General features: G+C 40.8%; 1 protein-coding gene across 1 annotated transcript in view; it reads left to right on the top strand.

Moving 5' to 3' along the window:
* Positions 1–20944, top strand: part of LOC135227020 (uncharacterized) — a 191891-nt gene that overhangs the window by 170004 nt on the left and 943 nt on the right. Inside the window, exon 4 of the mRNA XM_064266787.1 lies at positions 18729–20944. This exon is cut by the window's right edge and continues 943 nt beyond it. Coding sequence (XP_064122857.1) covers positions 18729–20944 — 2216 coding nt within the window. The remainder of the gene's footprint in view (positions 1–18728) is intronic.

The following is a 20944-nucleotide window of genomic DNA, read 5'->3' as shown; positions in this document are numbered from 1 at the left end:
CGTGGTAGGTCTAGTATCTAGGCCCGGATACCTTCCTGACGGATTGGCATCTCTAACATTCATGTATTTTTAGCTCTAACTGTAGTAATTTTATCCGGTCGGTGGTAGGTCTATCAATATAGGCCCGGATACCGTCAGGATAATGAAATTTATATTGTTTAGCATGTTTTATAATTATTTCATTTTGTTTTATACCATTTTTTCTAGACGTTGGCAGAAAAACTGACCCGGATATCGTCCGGAAATAACGGTTGTTCATTTATTGTGTTTATCTTTTACCCATGTCCTCTTTGTTAAGAAATTCTGTAGTCCGGCGATGCCGGATTACTATTTTAGTCAAGGCACACTGGGGTTTCAAGAGATATGATGTGTGTCCGAGTTTCCTTTCCTCCTGACTATTTTTGTTAGCCATCTCATTCCGGCGACGCCGGATTTTGAGTTGAGGGAGAGTGAGGATTCTCAAGAAAAATGTAAATCTGTATCATCCAAAATTTTCTGTGGGGTACCCCTGGAAAATTACTGTTATAGTTTAACACGATGATTGGTTGATACTCATATTTTAATATCTCTTACAGATGTTACAGTGTGCTGAAGTGGGCTGTTCCGCCATGCTCCAACAGCCGTGCGGACATGTAGAGTGTCGCACTCACTCGGCATGTGCAGTCCAAGTTTTGGAAGAGACGGTCTGGCATTATGAGAGATGTGCCCAGTGGGGTTCCCACCTGCTTATGATCCTGTATGCACAGATCACTGATGACTCGTTAAGTAGACATATAATCTGCGCTTACTGTTCTCTGTTTTATTAGATGAATGGTTTTTCTATACATCTGAAGTATTTTTACCTGCGTCTGATCAAGGATTCTCTTCCAGGCCCCTAAAGAAGTGAAAGATACGGCACTCGCCACCTTGAAGGTTTGGGTAGGTGGCTTTGGAAGAAATGTAGGGAAAGCTAGGCCCTATATTCTTTCCCGGGATGCGGCTTCCGTCATCTACCCTAATTCGAAGACTTCGGCTGTGGCGGAGGAAGTCGCGGCGCCATATCTTCAAGCTATCAACGAAGAATTCCAGAGTTTGGAGGTTTACCTTTAGAGGGACCCGAGGCAGACGGTAGTAGCGGAAGTCGGTGGCTTGCAACTTATCCGTCTGAGCCGATGCAGACGGAGCAGGTAGGTGAGGCAGTAGCTAGTCCTTCTCCTTCGATCTCCTCCTCTGACTTCCCTCCTTTTTCTTCTCTTACTCCTTCTCCAGTCGCTTCTCGCGTCCCCTCTCGTACTCCGCCAGGGTTCGAGGGTTTTGGGAACGCTGATACAATTAAGGCAGCGTCTGTTCGGCCTAAGGTGAAGACTGTGAAGACTGAGCAGCTGCCTGCGAAAGTGAAGTCCGGCACCTTGGCCCCTTCTGCCGCGGACTCCAACTCTAAGAGTAGATCTAGCCGAAGCGGCAGCAAGGACAAGTCCTCACGTAGGACTAAGGAGAAGCTTGCTAATCCTTCTCCTGCTCCTTCACCGGCTTCTACCCCGATAGCTGCGGCTAGCCTTAGTCCGGCGCCAATTCCGTCACCGACTTTCCCGTCTACATCAGGGGAAGTGCCAGTTAACTTAGTGGTTCTGACTTCCCTTCTAATACAGAAAGTTAGTCAAGAAGCTTCCTCTCAAGTAGCTAGGGATATGGCAGCTCTTTCAGGCAAACTGGAATCGCACATGTCTCGTACGGACCAGTCAGTGTCAGAGCTGTCAGGGATAGTGAGCCAACATCAGTTGATGATGGCTCAGACAGGTGGAAACCCACAGCTTTTGTCGATCCTGCCTAATGCGGCCAGTCTACCTCCCTTTGAAGCAGGCAATCCGTGGCGTTTAGCTTTTGGAGCTGTTTTGCGTGACGGGAAGCTCACTATCGAAGGGTGCGGGACACGCCCTTTAGAAGATTTTGAGTTTCACCCGACAGATTTGCAATCTCCTTTCTTAGGCTATGCAAGGTTGACCAAGGAAGCTCTTGTAAGGGAAGACAAGGTTCCGGCTGAGACTCTTATCTTTCCAAGAGAAGCGGCCCAGTCAGCTTGGCTTAGGACTATGAAGGAGATGGAGTGTGTCAACACTAAGATCACTCCATTTTAAAAGGGGAAATACACCACCCTTCACATCACAAAGGATCACCCGCTGACCTTGGCACCACGAAGATCGCCGAGCTGACCCTAAAAGCTGCGGAAGAAGACAAGCCTCTTCCACAATTGAAGGAGACAGACTTGACGTCTTTGTTGGTGCCCGAAGATCCTACATACTGGCATCAAACTCCGGAAACGTTCCAGAAAGGGAAGTTGGAAACAGATTGTGCTTCAACACAATTTAATGAGAGACTCCTTAAACTACCTGAGCATCTCATTAAGGCCGAGTTTGAAGCAAGGTGTAGGCTGAGTCGTTCCCTTCACTCAGTCACTTCTGCGGAGATGATTGCTTCCACCTATCCGACCGTTCCGGAATTTCAGGTCCTTACCAAGTCGTTGTTAGGCACTTTTCAACACGACTTGTTTGATTTCGCTGTGGCTCGAAGAGCCTGCCGGAAGTTTGTCCTAAGACCAGCAACGATCAGACATGAGCCTAATAAGCTCATTAGATCTTCAATATGGGGACCTTTCCTCTTTCCGGAGGATTTAGTAGCTCAGGTTACTCAAGAGGCAGTGAGAGCCAATCAAACACTTGCAACTAGATGGGCTCTTAAGTTCAAGCGTCCAGCAGATCCTTCCCCGGCAGGCACTCAGAAGGCCAAGAAGCCAAAGAGGTTTCAACAGAGAAGGTTTCAAAGATCTCCGGCGGTGAACCAACCTTCCTCTTCCATGCCTCCGCCGCAACAATCATACATGTGGGTACAGGCACCAGCACCATAGTCTAATCAACCCTTACTTCCATCACCGGCCTACAGCCAGACTTATGAGGCACATACTTCCTTTCAGAGGTATGCTCCTAGAGGAACTAGAGGACGTGGTACCTCCAGACGGGTCGGCGGAGGAGGGGGAAGGCTCGCAAGAGCCAGACCCTACAGAGGAGGTAGAGGTTCAAGACCAGCTGCCAACCAATGAGACAGCCAAGGTAGGTGGGAGATTAGCTCTATTCAAGCACAGGTGGACATTCAACACCTTGGCGCACAGTGTCATATCAAAAGGTCTGGGATGGAGGTGGAAGAAGGGACCACCTCCCCCGTACAAGTTTTTTCAAGACCGGACACCAGATCTAGTAGCTTTCTTTTCACTCAGAACTACTCCAGAAAAGGCAATAAAAAGTCAGGAACATCAAATTACAAGGCAGACTATTTTCAGTCCCCAAGAAGGTCACAGACAAGAGGAGGGTGATTCTAGATCTTTCACGGCTCAATTCCAGTATAGTATGCGACAAATTTCGCATGCTAACCGTGACCCAAGTGAGAACCTTACTTCCCTGTGGAGCCGTCACCACCTCTATAGATCTTACCGATGCTTATTATCATGTGCCCATAGCAAGGAACTTGTCCCCTTACCTAGGGTTCAGGTTAGGAAGAGAAGCTTACTCCTTCCGAGTCATGCCATTCGGCCTCAATATTGCTCCCAGGATTTTCACCAAGTTGGCGGACGTGGTAGTCCAAGAACTTCGGAGTCAGGGAATTCTATTGGCTGCATACCTGGACGATTGGATAATTTGGGCTTCCAACAAAGAGCAATGTCTGGAATCAACCCACAAAGTCATGAGATTTCTAGACCATTTAGGTTTTCAGATAAATCTTCAAAAGTCAAGACTTGTCCCCAGCTCCAAGTTCCAATGGTTGGGACTACAGTGGGACCTCCAGACACACAGGTTTTCAGTTCCTTGGGAGAAGTGCAAAGAGATTGCGAAAGCCACAAGGCAGTTTATAAGAAACAAACTAGCATCGAGACGGGCCCAGGAAAGGATTCTAGGCTCCTTACAGTTTGTAGCAGTGACCCAACCGGTACTGAAAGCCAGACTTCAACAGAATTTGGAGAAGTCGAGCCAATATAGGCTTAAGAGACAAGCTGTCAAGAATTCCCCAGCTCTTATGCAAGAGTCTAAAACCTTGGTCTACAGCCAAGAGTTTAGCAAAGACAGTACCACTTCAGTATCCTCAACTGGATCTGGTGGTTCATACAGATGCATCCCAAAGCAGATGGGGAGTCCATTCCCCTACTCAAAAGTTTCAGGGAAAATGGTCCAAGACCTTCCAAAGATTCCATATAAATGTGTTAGAAGCTATGGCAGTTTTCCTTACTCTCAAAAGGATGAATCCAAAGAAAGGAATACATATCAGGTTAGTCCTCGACAGTGCAGTAATTGTTCACTGCATCAACAGAAGGGGCTCCAAGTCCAAGTTCGTAAATCATGTGATGATTGCGATCTTCTCTCGAGCACAAAAACTTCGCTGGCACCTATCAGCCACACATATAGCAGGAGCCAGGAACGTAGTGGCAGATGCTCTGTCAAGGACATCCCCATTGGAGTCGGAATGGACACTAGACGCACAGTCGTTTCAATGGGTGTCCAAGCAGGTCCCGGGTCTTCAAGTGGACCTTTTTGCCACGGAGTCAAATCATCATCTTCGATGCTATGTGGCTCCCAACCTGGACCCTCTGGCCTTTGCCACAGACGCATTGTCTCTGGATTGGAATCTTTGGAAGAAAATTTACTTATTTCCACCGGTCAATCTCCTGATGGAAGTCCTTCACAAGCTCAGGACATATCGAGGGAAAGTAGCCTTGATAGCCCCCTGGTGGCCGAAGAGCAACTGGTTCCCTCTAATACTGGAATTGAAGCTCCGTCCCAGACGGATCCCCAATCCAATACTGTCACAAATAGTACAAACCAAGAAAGTATACGCTTCCTCAAACAGTCTACAAGCCCTAACTTTATGGAGTTTATGAAGATGGCAGCTCTTCATGATTCTGGTATTGATCCGGAAAATATTACTTTCCTGGAATCTGATAAAAGAGATTCTACTCTTAGACAGTATGACTCTGCTCTTAAGAGGTTGGTTAAATTTGTGAAAGAAAAGGAAGTGCAGGTTATGACAACCAATCTAGCAATTTCATTTTTTAAGGAATTGTTTGATCAAGGCTTAGCTCCTGGTACTATTACGACTATGAAATCTGCCCTTAAAAAGATTTTCCTGGTAGGGTTTGGGATAGATTTAACTAGTTCCTATTTCTCCTCTATCCCTAGAGCTTGTGCAAGGCTGAGACCTATACATAGGCCTCAGTCTGTTTCTTGGTCTCTAAATGAAGTTTTGAGCCTGGCTTCCAGTATTGATAATGAATCCTGTCAGTATTTAACCCTACTTAGGAAAACTCTATTTTTATTAAGTTTAGCCTCAGGAGCAAGAATTTCTGAACTGTCGGCCTTGTCTAGAGATCCAGGCCATATAGATTCCAACCTAATGGTAATGTTTTACTTTCACCAGACAAAACATTCTTAGCCAAAAATGAAAGTCCACAAGATAGATGGACTCCTTGGTCAATAGTTCCTCTTCCTCAAGACTCTTCTCTCTGTCCAGTTCAATCTCTCAAAACTTATTTCGATAGAACGTCATTTAAGTCCTCAGGTCCCTTATTCATGAGAGAAAAAGGAGGAACAATTACTATGAGAGGTATCAAACAACAGATTCTTTACTTTATTAAACAGGCAGATCCTGACTCATTTCCCCTGGTTCATGATGTTGTCCCCGGGTCCCAAAATTTGGGCCCCTTAACCTCTATTAACTATTTTCAGCATATGAATTTTGAGGATCTGAAAAAGTACACTGGGTGGAAATCTTCGACAGTTTTCAAACGCCACTACCTTAAATCTCTTAATGCACTTAAGTTCCCTGCCGTGGCTGCAGGAAGTATTGTAGTTCCTGAAAATTCTTAACTTCCTCTTTCTTGCCTGCCTCACCTAGTTGTTCAACCCTGCTTTCCTCTCCCTCGGGCCTTCAACAGGCACGGGTGGGGCGGATTGTATTAGCTTGTTTAAGAGATCCTTTTGTACCAAGTACTGCTGTATTGTTATAATTTTGTATTACCTTTAGACTTTACAGGTGAACTCCTGTAGCTGTACATAAATTCGTTTATTGAATTCTCTCATTTTGTTAAAGCTTTGAGAAAGGTCTTTTGTTAACAATACAAGTTTTTTGTATATTGGGGTTTATATATATTAAAATTCTATTTTATATTTAATTTGTTTAGTTCTCCTTCCTTGTTACAGTATTTTCTTTATTTTCAGCTTGCCCCATTTCTCTGGTACAATTTCACCGGTGACACGGCTTGAGCCCAAAAAAGGGATTTTGACGGAGGAACCCACCCTTCAGTAATATCTTGATCTCCCACCCGGTGGTGGTACAAGATGTTGTAGATGGCGCTCGGGAGGAGGGTGTTGGTTGCGGGGGAGGCGGCCTGTATAACGGCGCCTCATATGTTGGGGATTGTTGACGTGGATCTTTCTGTGGGGTTGAAGGAAACGTGGCTGTATTACTCGCCCCTGGTTTATACACGACATTTTTATTTTACAAAAGTGTTTGCCTGAGGGTAGTAACCTCAGTCAGTCCCTTTGGTTTATTCTCTAGTATATTTAGCATTAGTTTTATATATTAGAAATGGCTAACGAGACATTTCACCGGGCGACACGGCTCCTCACCCAAAAATAGATTTTTCCTCCGTCAAAATCCCTTTTTTCGGAAGAGTTACCGTGCGGACGTAAGGAAAAAGTTTTTTTTTTTTTTTTCATAAATTCACCATAAATCAAGATATTATGCTAGAGACTTCCAATTTGTTGCAAAATGAAGGTAAATGATTGAATATTACTAGAATATAAGAGTTTTAGCTTACAATTGCGTTTTTCGACCATTTCGGTAGAGTCAAAGTTGACCGAAGGTTGAAATTTTTGCACTTATCATTATTTATATGAAAATATTTCAAAACTGATAAAAGCTACAACCATGAGTTGTTTATTGTTGTATTCTTCATAAAATTGTGCACATTTTCATGTATAATACTCCATGTAACGGCTAATATAAAATGGTGCAAAAATTATGTCAAAGTTACAAATTAATTTCGGAGATGTGTCGCTGATGGTTTTTAGTGAGAGAAGAAACTCGCACTTGCGCGCCTGCGTAACGATTGTAAACAAAACAACGCCTTGATCCGTGAGCTCCCAGCATCCCCCAAGGCGTGTGATTCAAAGGTTTTCGCCTATTAGGTCTATAACTATTTTTCCGCAAATTTAAAAAAAACTTTTTCGTCGACGTACTATACATCCAATCGGCACCCAACAGACAATTTTTGTCAACGTTTAATACGTCCAATCGGCGTTAAAGGGTTAATATCAACATCACAGGAAGAAGAAGGAAATTTAGGTACAGCCATATATGTACATAACAAAGTATGTTATGACAAAGTACCTATAAACATTGCTGACCTCCAAATAACGGGTATTAAAATTAGAATTAAAAACTATAATTATATCATTTATAATTTATACAACCAACCAAATAAAAATTACGATATTGATAAACTTGGAGAATTACTTAAAAATGCCAAAGAACCTATATTAATAGTAGGGGATTTTAATGCTCACAACCCAATATGGGACTGTAACTGTTCAAACTCAAATAGAGCAGGAAGTAAAGTAGAAGAACTTATAGATTCAAATGACATGTGTTGTATAAATAATGATGAAGTTAGCACACATTATTCAAAAACACATGGAACAGTTGAAGACTGGTACACCAGTGATCATTTCCCAATATTAATTTCCTTTTTACAAAATAATCCAGCAAAACATATTCCTCACTATAACATTTATAAAGCAGATTGGGAGCGATATGAAATGCATACTAGAAGTATACCACCATTTGAATATTTAAAAGACCATAATGAAACTAATAAGTTAATTGTTAATTTCATCAAAAATGCTGCTGATAAAGCAATACCAAACTCAAAAACCCCATCCAACAAAGCACAAAGTCCCATGGTGGTCCGATGAGCTAACAGAATTAATAAATATAAAACACTCAATAGGGAGATGATTGGATAATTTGAATAGAAAGTTCAGTAAAATAAATAAAACTTTACCAATATTAGAAGGTACTTTACAAAAAATTACTATATTGTTGCTAGAAATCGATGCATTAAAGCCTCTAGACAACAAAATATCTGCAAAATTTAAAAAGGAAGTAATTCAAGGAAGAATAATTTCATGGAAGAAATATGTATCAGATCTCTCTAATAATACTCCTATACAAAAAAAATATGGAAAAATTCGGGAAAATAAATGGTACCTGTGTGAAACTACCCAGACATGCCATATTAAAAGACGGAAAAAGAATACTCGATCCAAAAGAAATAAGTAATATAATAGGAGAAAGCTTAGCTAATGTAAGTAGTGATAGTGATAGTGAATTTTAGTGACCCGAGAAGTGCCATAGAAGACATCCAGAGTTATAAACCAAAAATTAATATTATACAACAAATTAAATTATCACTTTATAAATTTGATAGTATTGGGAAAAATGTAGAAATATGTTGGATCCCTGCCCATGTAGGGATCAAAGGAAAAGAAGAGGCTGACAAAGCAGCCACAGAAGCAAATCAAATGACAAGATCAAGTGTGAATCTCCCTATGAGTGATTATGTAACATACATAAAGATGGGTATTATAAAGAAATGGAAGCATATTTGGAATGAAGAATCAGAAAATAATAAATTAAAACAAATAAAACCTGATGTTGGAAAGTGGAGTTCATCATATCAAAGAGAGAGACATGCACAAGTAATGTTGACACGTCTCCGTATAGGCCATACCCGTCTGACATATGGACACTCAATGAGCAGCCCACGTGGCTCAGCTCCTGAGTGCGCAGAGTGCAAGGTGGCTATAACTGTCAAATGTGTTATGTGAATGTCCAAAGTACAACCAGCAACGACTGTTGACACTTGGAAATAGATCTATGAAAGAAATCTTGTCAGAATCTTCTGCATTTTCGGTCATGCCTATTTTTACGTTCTTGAAGAAGTGTAATTTAGTTGATGAAATATAAACGTAAGTAAAATTTAAAAATAAAAAAATTATTAGACTATTTAATGAATTTTTGAATTTTACAATCAAAACTTTTAAATGTTACTTATTCTGATTTTATTTCTTATGAAAGTATGGATACGTGAGTAAATGTATTTATTGTGTGCATGTGTTCCAGTGTGAGAGTGGCCTTTGTGTAGTTTTTAGTTTAATTTTCACTCATTTTTCATCACCGAATAAACTATTCGGTTCCAGAGCTCTGCCTCTGGCCTAGACATGATTTTTTTTATTTTAATCCAATCCTTCGGGCCAGCCCTATGAGAGCTGAAAGTCAGCTCAGTGGTCTGGTTAAACTACTTTAATAGTAATAATAGTACGTATTTGAAAATAAAAAATTTTTTCATCATAAAAATTGTACAGTCGACTTCTGGTATTTGCATACTCCAGATTTGGGATTTCTCTATGTACCTTACCTATACATATTCCCGTTATTCACAGGAAATTCACATATATGTGTATTTTTGAATTTCTTGAAAAGCCGTTGGTCCGGTCGCTGAATAACCTTTGGTTCCATACAACGTAAAAAGACCATACAAACAAACAAAAAAAGCATATTCGTGATATTTTTATATTTTTTATATATTTTTATATCCACAATTTACTGAATTTCATATCAGTATCATAATTAAATGCATTTTTTTGTGATAAAACTATTTAAAAAACCAGTTATAAGCATTTTTAGTGGGTTTTTCTTGAGTTTGATTTAACAAAACAGGCACATTTTAGCATTTTTATAGGAGTTATAAGTATCTGGTGGCGGGGGGTTGGTCTGGTATGCATTCCTCATAAATATGGGGGCTCCACTTTATTTAGTCATGAAAATATATATGTATTTTTGCATGATGTTGCGCTTCTCGCTCATCATTTGTTTGTGATGTTTATGTTGTGAGAGAGGGACCAAGGGAAGCATCACGATGTAAGCAATTGGTAGGTTGGATCTGTGAGGTGAATAAAGTTGATTTTGTATGTTTTCCTTTGATTTATCCTGCCACACTGGGCTACACCATCAACAATTTATACTGGGAAAATAAGGTATAGATTCAAAACAGGTAGAGAATTTTGAATACTCAGGATCTGCTTCAAGTCAGGAGGTAGTGTGTGAAGCTGAGGTTGAAAACGGGTTAAAATGAGCCCAGCAGAAATGGAGGGAGGTGGCAGGGGTGTGTGTGATAGAAGTAGGGTTGCCAGATTTCAAGATAAGCAATCCAGGACATTCTTAAAATCTCTTAATACATAGACATCCCCAGATAAGGGATTTTGACGAAGGAAAAATCTATTTCTGGGCAAGGGCCCGTGTCACCCAGTGAAATATCCTTTTAGTTCATATTTCTAAGGCAAATATTACTAACATTACCAGAGAAAAACTAAAATGGGATGTCAGAGTATTCTGACTCGCTCACCCTATATAAAGAGGGCGTCGGTATGGTTTCTGGGGCGAGTGAAACCACTACCATGGGCCTCTTGTCATTTAGATTTCTCCTTCACAAAATCCTCCTGCTAGAGAGAGCTGATACACAGCCCATGCCAGTAACTACTACTACTAGCGCTCCCACGCCAGCACGAGCGCCTCTAGCGGCCATCCTTGGAGTTAGAAGACCAAGCTTGGGCCCAAGGGTGGGTGTAAAAAGGGGGGGATTTCACTGGGCGACACGGGCCCTTGCCCAGAAATAGATTTTTCCTTCGTCAAAATCCCTTTTCTGGGCTCAGCCCGGGTCGCTTCATGAAATAGTACCAGAGAATTGGCCACAAGCTTGAGGAAATTCAAAATACTATAAGGTAATAAGAAAAAACCAAATATATTAGAGGAGTATAATCTAGAGTAATAATTACAGAAGTTATCGTATATGTACTTAAAATAACTTATGGTAACTTATGTTAGCCTTATGATAACTTACAGGAATTTAAAACTAAACTTATGCTAACTTACGATAACTTAAAAGTAGACATTGATAGATTATATACAGATGTGAGTAATCCTAGCAAAAAAATAAGGAAAACATCACGATATAGCCTTTTGGCAGTTAAGGCTCAAAACAGGGTATAACCTGGTGACAGGATTACAGGAAGGATGTTGGTGAGACAGGTAGAAAGGGAGATCTGGATCTATGACTAAACTACTTAGACAGTGTCAGGAGGAACTGTGTTTCCCGCTGCCACTGCTGGAAATTTAAGAGATTCTAAGGATTTCAGGTAGTGGCGCCTGAATACTGTCGGCGACTTCCAGCCTGTGTACTTTTTCAGATCATCAAAATTTAGGTGTTGGAAATAATTGATTGAGGTGGCTACTGCCTTAATGTCGTGGACTTTGGGGAACGAATCTGGGTTGGCTTGTTTAATAAAGTACAAGATCTGTTGTCTAATTCCCTTTAAGGAAATAGTGCCACCTTTTTCCCTCATGAATAAGGGGCCTGAGGATCTCGTAGATGTCCTAGAAAGATAGGCTCATAAGGTCGTCACTAGACATAGAGAAGGGTCTTGGGGAAGAGGGAGGATCTTCCAAGGGGCCCACCTCATTAAAGGATCCTCGATTTTGGCCAAAAATTTTCGATCTGGGGAGAGGAGAACTTCTCCTGATGGAAGAAATTCGATATGGCCTGAGTCTCTAGAAAGGGCCGACAGTTCAGATACTCTGGCTCCTGAAGCCAGACTTAAAAGAAATAATGTTTTCCTTAGGAGTGGTATATAGCTACATGAATCGTTATCAGTATCTGAAGCCAGTTTGAGAACATCATTTAAGAACCATGAAACTGAGCTAGGTCTCTCTGATGGTCTGAGCCTAACACAAGCTCTAGGAATAGACGAGAAATAAGAATCTGTTAAGTCTATTTTAAAACCAAATTGAAAAATTTTCTTTAGAGCTGACTTATTGGTAGTAATAGTACTGGCTGCTAAACCTTTTTCAAATAAGGATCTGAGGAAGGAGATAGCCAGGTTAGTAGTCATGGTTCGAGATTCTGTTTCCGTGAGGAAATTGGCTAGTTTTTTAACAGCTGCGTCATACTGACGTATGGTTGATTCTCTTTTATCCGATTCTAAGAAAAGGATGTTTTGAGGATCAATGTTTGCATCTCTTTTAGCCGCGAACTTCATGAAGTCCATAAAGTTAGGGTTTTGAGAATTCCTGAGGAAGCGAACACAGTCCTCGTTTGTACTGGTTGAGATAGCTTGGGATTGGGAATCCGTTGAGGTCGGAGACCCAATTCCAGAAGTAGTGGAAACCAGTTGCTCTTGGGCCAATTTGGGGCTACTAGAGCAACTTGTCCCTTGAAAGTCTTGAGTTTGTTGAGAACTTTCAACAGAAGATTCACTAGGGGAAAGATGCACACTATCTTCCACTGATTCCAATCTATGGCCATGGCGTCTGTGGCATAAGCCAGAGGGTCATGTTGGGAGCCACATAGCACGGGAGCTTGTGGTTCGATTGTGATGCGAAAAGATCCACCTGGAGGCCTGGGACTTTTTGGCATATCCACTAGAATGAACGCCTGTCCAGAGACCACTCCGATTCTAGAGGAACTGAACGAGACAGGGCGTCTGCTATCACGTTCCTTACTCCCGCCAGGTGAGTGGAGGATAGGTGTCATTTGTACTTGGCTGCTAGTGAGAATATGGCTATCATGACATGGTTCACATGACTTGATTTGGATCCTCCTCTGTTGATGCAGTGTACTACTACTGTACTGTCCAATACCAGCTTGATGTGAGATTTCTTGGCTGGTAGGAGCCTCTTCAATGTGAGGAACACTGCCATAGCTTCTAATACATTGATGTGAAGCTGGCGGAACTGAGGAGGCCAAGTCCCTTGTACTTTTTTGAACTGAGAATATCCTCCCCATCCGCTTAGAGAAGCGTCTGTGTGGATAACCAACGCTGGAGGGGGAAATTGAAGAGGAATCGACTTGGATATATTCTTGGCCTCCGCCCAGGGGCGGAGTCGCTTGCGGAAAATCGGCGGGATGGCTGACAATCTGTCCCGAGACTTGTTGTTTGCTCTCGAGCGCCAGACCCGGTTTATGTCCTTCAACTTTGCCTCCAGTAGAACGTCTGTCACTGAGGCAAACTGGAGAGAACCTAGGATTCTTTCCTGGTTTCTCCTTGATGTTCGTTTGCATTTGAGGAATTGTCTTGTTGCTTTGGCTATTTCTTTCCTTTTGGCTAGTGGAATTGACAGAGTATGGGAGCTTAAATCCCATTGAATGCCGAGCCATTGAAGCGGGATTCCGGCGTTAGCCTGGACTTGGTCTTGTTTATTTGGAACCCCAGATGTTCCAAAAACTGTATTACTTTGACCGTTGCTTTGCGACATTCTTCGACGGTTGTTGCCCAAACAAGCCAATCGTCCAGATACGCTACTACCATTATCCCCTGAGACCTTAGTTGCTGAACTACTGACTCCGCCATCTTTGTGAATACCCTGGGGGCCACGCTCAACCCGAAGGGCATTACTTTGAAGGAGAATGCCTGGTTCCCTAGTCTGAAGCCTAGGTACGGGCGGAAGTGTCTTGCTACTGGGATATGATAGTATGCGTCCGTAAGATCGATGGAGGTGGTGACGGCCCCACGGGGAAGTAAGGTCCGCACCTGCGAGATAATCAGCATTTTGAACTTGTCGCAACGAATGAATAAGTTTAGACGGGACAAGTCTAAGATTATTCTTCGTTTGGTTGAGCCTTTCTTTGGCACGCTGAACAAGCGACCTTGTAACTTTAAATGCTTTACTTTTGACACTACTCCTCTCTGAAGGAGTTCTTGAGCATACTCCGTCAATTCCGATGTTGGCCGTTGAAGGAAGGTCTTGGATGGAGGAGGGCCCTTGATCCAGCTCCATCCCAGTCCTTTGGACACAATATTTGTGCCCAATTGCTGAATCCCCATCTGTGGCGATAGAGGAACAGTCTCCCTCCTACCTGAGAATCCTTACTGCCTTGGGGCAGGTTGTGACCCGTGTCCTCCCTGGAAGTGTTTGCCTCTGCTAGGTGTTCTTCCGCCGCCCCTTTGGCGAAATGCACCCCTAGCCCTACTGCCTCTTCCAAACCTATTAAAGGGTTGGAAAGCTTGGCCTTTGAAGACTGGGTTGACACTGCGAAAGAGGTAGAAGGCTGGTTCTGGGGAGTCAGTAAGAAGGAATTGCTGGGACTGACTCTTGGAGGTGGAGGGTTGTGCCACCTGGGAGACTGGCACTGCCTGTACCACCTGCTGCTGTTGGGTAGCCTGGAAGGGTTGGAATTTCCTAGGCTTTTTCAACTTTTTAGTAGAAGAAGTAGGTTCAGGCTTCCTCTTACTTGAAAGTCCCCAACGGACCTTAAGGTTCTGATTCAGCCTTGTCGCCTCGTGCTGAACCTCATTGACCAACGCTTCCGGAAAGAGGTCAGCACCCCATATGGAAGCCGCGAGCAACCTATTAGGTTCGAGGTGAATGGTCGCCTCTTGCAGCGGTGGCTCATGGCGATCACCTGGTTCACCGTGAACGTGGTAGGGCCACGCGGTAGGATAGACCTGGCGAACTGAGGTAGCCTAGGCTACCTCTAACCGTCTCTAGCATGCAAAACAAAATAAACAGTGTTATCATAACAGAAAGGAAAGGAATCATGAGAAATATAGAAAGTAATGTCCTGGAGAAGCTAGGCTAACCGACCTGGGAGGGAGGGCGCCTAACTACTCGGGAGCTGGCCTCTGCCGATACGTGATAACAGAGGGCGACGGCCAGGGTAGTAGGACTAAAAAGAGAAGGACACATGTCCTAAAACGCCTAACAGACCTAGACAAAGGTACATGCATGCATGAACGCTGAGCTAAGGTAACGAGGCATATGCACAATCGAGCTAAATTCCCATAATAAAAAGAAGAGCACATCTTGCACGACACGAAAATGTAATCATATAATACTGCAAGTCATAGCTACAACAGTATGGGAGACCGAAGAAGCCTGAATAATGAAACACGCGAGGCGAGCCGTCTGGGGCGAACCTGTTGCCATGTTGCAGAGGGCACCGTTATAGAACCTAATAAAAGCGGTAAAACGTGTCCTAGCTGGCTAAAAATACGTGAAACACTTAGGCAGTACTTAACTTAGCTGCGGCGATGGCTTGGAGCTCCATGGCGAAAGGTAAATCCAGAAACGGAAGCACAAAAGCACAGCGAGATAAAAACACGTGTGTGCGGGATGCTGCTAACGAAAAGGATGGCTGCTAGAGGCGCTCGTGCTGGCGTGGGAGCGCTAGTAGTAGTAGTTACTGGCGTGGGCTGTGTATCAGCTCTCTCTAGCAGGAGGATTTTGTGAAGGAGAGATCTAAATGACAAGAGGCCCGTGGTAGTGGTTTCACTCGCCCCCCAGAAACCATACCGACGCCCTCTTTATATAGGGTGAGCGAGTCAGACAGAATAGATACATTTTAGTTTTTCTCTGGTAATGTTAGTAATATTTGCCTTAGAAATATGAACTAAAAGGATATTTCACGAAGCGACACGGGCTGAGCCCAGAAAAACATTATGAATAGATAAAGACGCAGTGAAAAACATCAAGCAAGTATTTTAATAGGATATAAAGAAAAAAACAATTGTTAAACTAATATTTAATGCAAATTACAATAAAGAAACTGAAGAAACAGAAACTAATCCAGAAAATTTGTAATCATTACAAATAATTAAGATACAAAAGTATCTTTTTCATATGAAAACTGAAGATAAATGAAAATAAGAAAATTGTATGCACAGCAATAATGAAAATTGAACTTTTTATTTTATTTGTATTTCTCAGATGATTTTGCTTTCTTTAGAAGTTCCATATTTCCTAATACCTGCCAGTAAAATTCTTTGCAATGACAATTTATGTTCCACTTACACTGTAAAATAGCCTCTATAGTTGTCACATCCAATTTATTCCTCTCGTCAGTCCACTGAGCACTCATCATAGAAAAGACACACTCAACATTTGCATTATGCGCAGGTATACTAAACAAATATTGACACAAAATTATTATCTCAGAATACTGTTCTTCGAAGTCGAACTGCTGTAGGATAGAAAGCCATTTTTCATGACACATCTTGGTCATCCATTCTTCAGGTTTACTCTGCATTTGTTTATCAAGGAATATTTTAAATGTTGACCACTGACAGAAAAGGATGTTGTCGTCAATGTTTACACCTTTGTTTTTTTTTTAACACTAGACAAGACGATTGTAGTTGTTCCCATGCTGGAAGTGTATCTAATAACATCCATGAAAAGATATAAAAAATTTCTAACGATGAAGCCCATTTCTTAAGATAGTCATGGCAAGTGACGTAGTAGTTATCCACCTCAAGTAGGAATTTTTTCATCTCTTGAGATGTGATTTCATCTTCTTTAAGGCACCGTTTAACACTTAAGAGGAATAAACTTTTCATCCATTCTTGCCTTTATTAAAGCAACTATTTCTTTTAAACAGCCAAGCACTTCAATAATGCTGTTATCTCTCTTTTCAATCTTCATAATCCTGCTGCTAAATACATACTCAAGACTGAACAAAATATAGGTAGGCTTCGCTCAGTGGATTGTTAAAAAAATCTAAAAGAATTTGAGGAGCATTTTCTTCAGAAGCAAAGAAAGATTTCAGTGCTTCAAATAATTTTAGGATTCTCTCAACTGCCCTCATCAAAGAAAGATAACGAGTTTTAGAATGAGAGAGAACTGATGCATATTGAACACCAACAAAGTCGCAGAATTCTTTCAGTTTCTCAGTTCGAACAGTGTAAATACTAAAGTATGAAAACACTTTAACAACGATTACTTCAACATCAATAGACAAGACATTGGCAGCGGTATGTGCAGCATTGTGGAGAATATGGGCTGGGCATCCTACACCTTCCATAGAGTCATTCATGCTTTCCTTGACTTTTGAAAAGACATTATTTGTGCCTTTACGTAAACGTCCACCAAAATTAGTATTAGTGTTATCGCCACCAAAAGCTACACATTTTTTAACATCCAGTCGTAATTCGATGAGGCTCTCTCTGCAGAAGTTTGAAATTGTTTCCGAGGTCTCATTGGAAGGGATTTTACTCGCAGTAATTTTATCTGCAAGCCATTCTTCCGTGAAAAATATTGTACAATCAATGGAAATATTTTCTCAGCATTATGGTTACTTGCATCTGTAGATATGCTATAAAAAGAAGAATTATTTATATTTTTAACAACTTCGGCAATGCTATGTGGAGCCAGAACGTTTTTAATTATTGCAGAACATTTTGTCCTAGCACTAGAAAATTTGCTTGCAATTTTGGAATCAGGAAATACTGTTGGCAGTAGTATATTCGTGCAATCATTTGAACTGAATGAGTGAATGAGTTATGATGGCAAACAGTATGAAAGGCCATGGCAACTTCTGCTGCTATTATCTTAGTTTCTTCATCTGTGTTTTTCTTGATCAAGAAATTTGTTATTTTATCATCTTTTGAAGTGGAGGAAACGTTTTGTTTGTGCTTTGTGGTTTCTATGTGCCTCTTGATATCATTCTTCCCACCATGTTCAATAGTGAAATTGTAATGGCATAATCGACAGTTTGCTTCATAACAATTCCTGCCTTGTTTGATAAATGTCCATTCGCTGGAATATTCATCTCGAAACTTACATTTAAGTTTTGACATCTTGTTTTAAAGATGAAAAAGGTAGGCTGTAGCAAACAGTAACGACACACACACTTGAATGAGAGGCTAATACAGTACTGATGCAGGAGTGCAACACGCCACTCACCGGACCGCAGCCAAGCAACCGAACAAGTTGCAAACGCGATTGACTGCGTCAGTCGTCACGTAACTTTTAGCAGCATCGTTGATTCATTGGGTTATTCAAATTATATTTTCATCAATATAATTTCAACTGAAAACCATTACTTAATTTATTTGATTTATTCATTTATTGTTAGTGTATTTCATTATTTACTTTTTTTTTATGATGAACGAAATCCGGGACAAAAGGCCGTCCCGGGAGGGTCTATCCGGGACTCAGGACAAAATGATCAAATTCGGGACATGTCCTGCGAAATCGTGACGTCTGGCAACCCTAGATAAAAGGATGCCAAAAACAATAAAAATAAAGATCTGTGATGTATGGTTCAGAAACATGGGTATTAAGAATGAAGAACAGAAGCTGATAGAAACAAGAGATGAGGAATCTCACTTCATGTAAGGCTAGAAAATGAAGGAATTAAGAGAAGTGCATATGTGGTAAAGGCTACGAAAAGAGCTTTGATATTGGTTTGGGCTTTGGTAAAGATAAGTGAAGAGGTCTTAGATGGAACCTGTTGGGGAAAAGATCGAGAGGGAGACAAATCTGGCTGGTATGATAAAATGAGGGAGGATTTGAGAGAATAGCAACTTAACAGAGGAAGGTGGTTTTTGACAGAAATCAGAAATAGTTGGAAAAGATGCATCAAGGCAGCAACTCCTTAGCCTAGGGATAGCAGGGATGAAGAAGAACAATAGTGATTTTAAAGAAGTATGATCAGGTGACTTTTGTGATAAAATAAGATTTATTGTACAGTAGTACATATAGTAGTAACTGTTTGTATGTTATTGCTTCCAGAGATTCATTATGAAGTATTATAATTAAGTTGAGCTTTATGAACTTAATATGATAGGTGGTACTAATGGTTTTGATATTTCCAGGGAGCACGCTGTAGAGGACTTTGAGCAGTTTCTTAAGGATGCAAATCAGCCAGTTGTGTTGTGTGGACCTTTAGGATCTGGAAAATCAACTGCTCTTCAGAGATTATCACACAAGTTTTATACTGAAGAAAACAGTATGAAATACGACTTGGTAATAATTCTTAACTCACCCTCCAGGCAGCAGCAGAACTTCTGGAATATAGATGATATTGAGGATGCAATTAAAAGAAAGATGTTCAGAAGCTGCCAAGAAACTGTGAGAAAGCATACAATTGATGTGTGCTTATTTATATTGATGAATTGTGGAAATATTCTGTTTCTTGTTGACTACAATATTAATTCTAATGATGTTAGAGGTGACAGATTGAGAGGAAAGTGGGTCTTTTGCAGTAGCAGTTTACCTACTGAGTGGTCATCTAATTATTGTGTTCTTAACATTGAATATCTTCATGAGGAATTAGTAAAAGAGTTGCTAGGTACTTTGACTTCCAGCACAGAGGGTAAAGATGTTATTTCTTTGTATGAGAGCTGTGAGTATAAAAGTCTCATCAATACTCCTGATATGGCCATTATATTTAGTGAGGTTAAAGAAAAAAAATATGTAAACGTGCTACTTCAGTCGTACTTGGACAAGAAAGTATCATCTATTGAGAATTCGGATGCTCATTGTAAAATATTGGGGAAAAAGGCATTTGAGTTTATTTTAAATAACAAAGTGGAATACTCGGATAAAGATCTCTGTGGTATTAGTGAGAAGTTGATATTACCCTTATTTGTCAAACACAAAAATTCATATGTATTTAACCTACGTGTTATTGAAGACTTTTTGGCAGCAAAGTATATTACAGCAAACCCCAGAGAAGCATGTAAGAAATGGGTTGATAAAATTTCACCATTGACTAGGGTATTTAGGTTTGTTTGTGCAATTTGGTATGAAACGAACAATTTACAGAACAATTTACGTCATTTGGAAAGTTATCTTGCACAGTACATTGGTGCTAAATCTTCAAAGCAAGGAACCTTTACAAAGTGGCCCTTCCTCATCTCTGTTGCAGAATACTGTCAATTCCAAGCAGATATGATGAAGCTGATCTGTAAATTACTGGTGCAGAAAACCAATTGGGTGATTAAATGCAAGTTTATAAATGATGAAGGGAAGATTGAAGCACTTTTTAGATTATTAGAAAATGTGCAGGTAAGCAAACCAGTCTCTATAAGGATTGAAAGTGGTGTCCAAAGAACAACAATATGTGATATTTGGGATAAGCTTAATTGCATACCAAACTTAAGTGCTAAAATCCAAATAACCATGATGCATAAACATACCAAACCAGTACTATGTGACAGTTGTATCTCCAGGTTACCAAGTAAGATTGTGCAAGTCGATAAATTGCTTTTCATCACTAAGTATGAGGGACCACTTTTGTGTTCTGGCATTACAGATTTTTTGAGGTGCCAGAGTATGAGACATCTAGAAATTTTGGATGTTACTGTGTATGATATTGCCTCTTTAGCTGGAGCCTTGTCCTGTGAGAAGTTGGATAACTTGAAAGCAGTAGTTATAAAGATAGAATTGATAGCTTCAACATGTAAATCTATAAATGCTCACAATTTAAGTTTTCCATCTTTGCCAGTCACTGTATCATTTGATATTTATATTAAATATTTTGATGGAATGCAAGAATTACTAAGAAGCTTTGCAAATAAAGAGCATCTCCGTGCCCTAACCATAAGAGGTATGCACATTAAAGAAAATTTTGCTCTTGATTTATCTCACTTTACGGCTCTTGAAGCTCTTTATGTCAATTTTAATCATTATGCTGCTTGTTCTTCAAATGTCCGAGAAGAACATAGAGCAAGTGACCCCCAACATTCACATTTTCTTTTGAATAGCAAACTTCCTGGGAATTTACAAAGACTTATGCTAAGAGATGCTTTGTTTTGGAATGATTCCAATGCTTTCTTGGTGGGATGGCCCTATGTTTTGGAAAAGTGTGACATCCAAAGGTTAATACTCCTTGATTCTAATGTTTCTGTTAAGGGCACAAGAAATATTATTAGTAAGCACATTGGAGTATCAATAGAAAAAAGTTTTAAAAAACTGTGTACAAGTACAGAGGTGACTAAGAGTAGGGAACTTAAGCCAAAGGAACCCCGTTTGAGTGAAGAAGAACGAAAACTACGAAGACAAAATAAACCAAATGGCAAGGAGCTGA

The sequence above is a fragment of the Macrobrachium nipponense genome, chromosome 15, assembly GCF_015104395.2.
Source record: "Macrobrachium nipponense isolate FS-2020 chromosome 15, ASM1510439v2, whole genome shotgun sequence".
Lineage (NCBI taxonomy): Eukaryota > Metazoa > Arthropoda > Malacostraca > Decapoda > Palaemonidae > Macrobrachium > Macrobrachium nipponense.
The sequence above is the reverse complement of the archived record's forward strand: the minus strand, read 5'-3'. Positions and strand labels throughout refer to the sequence as shown.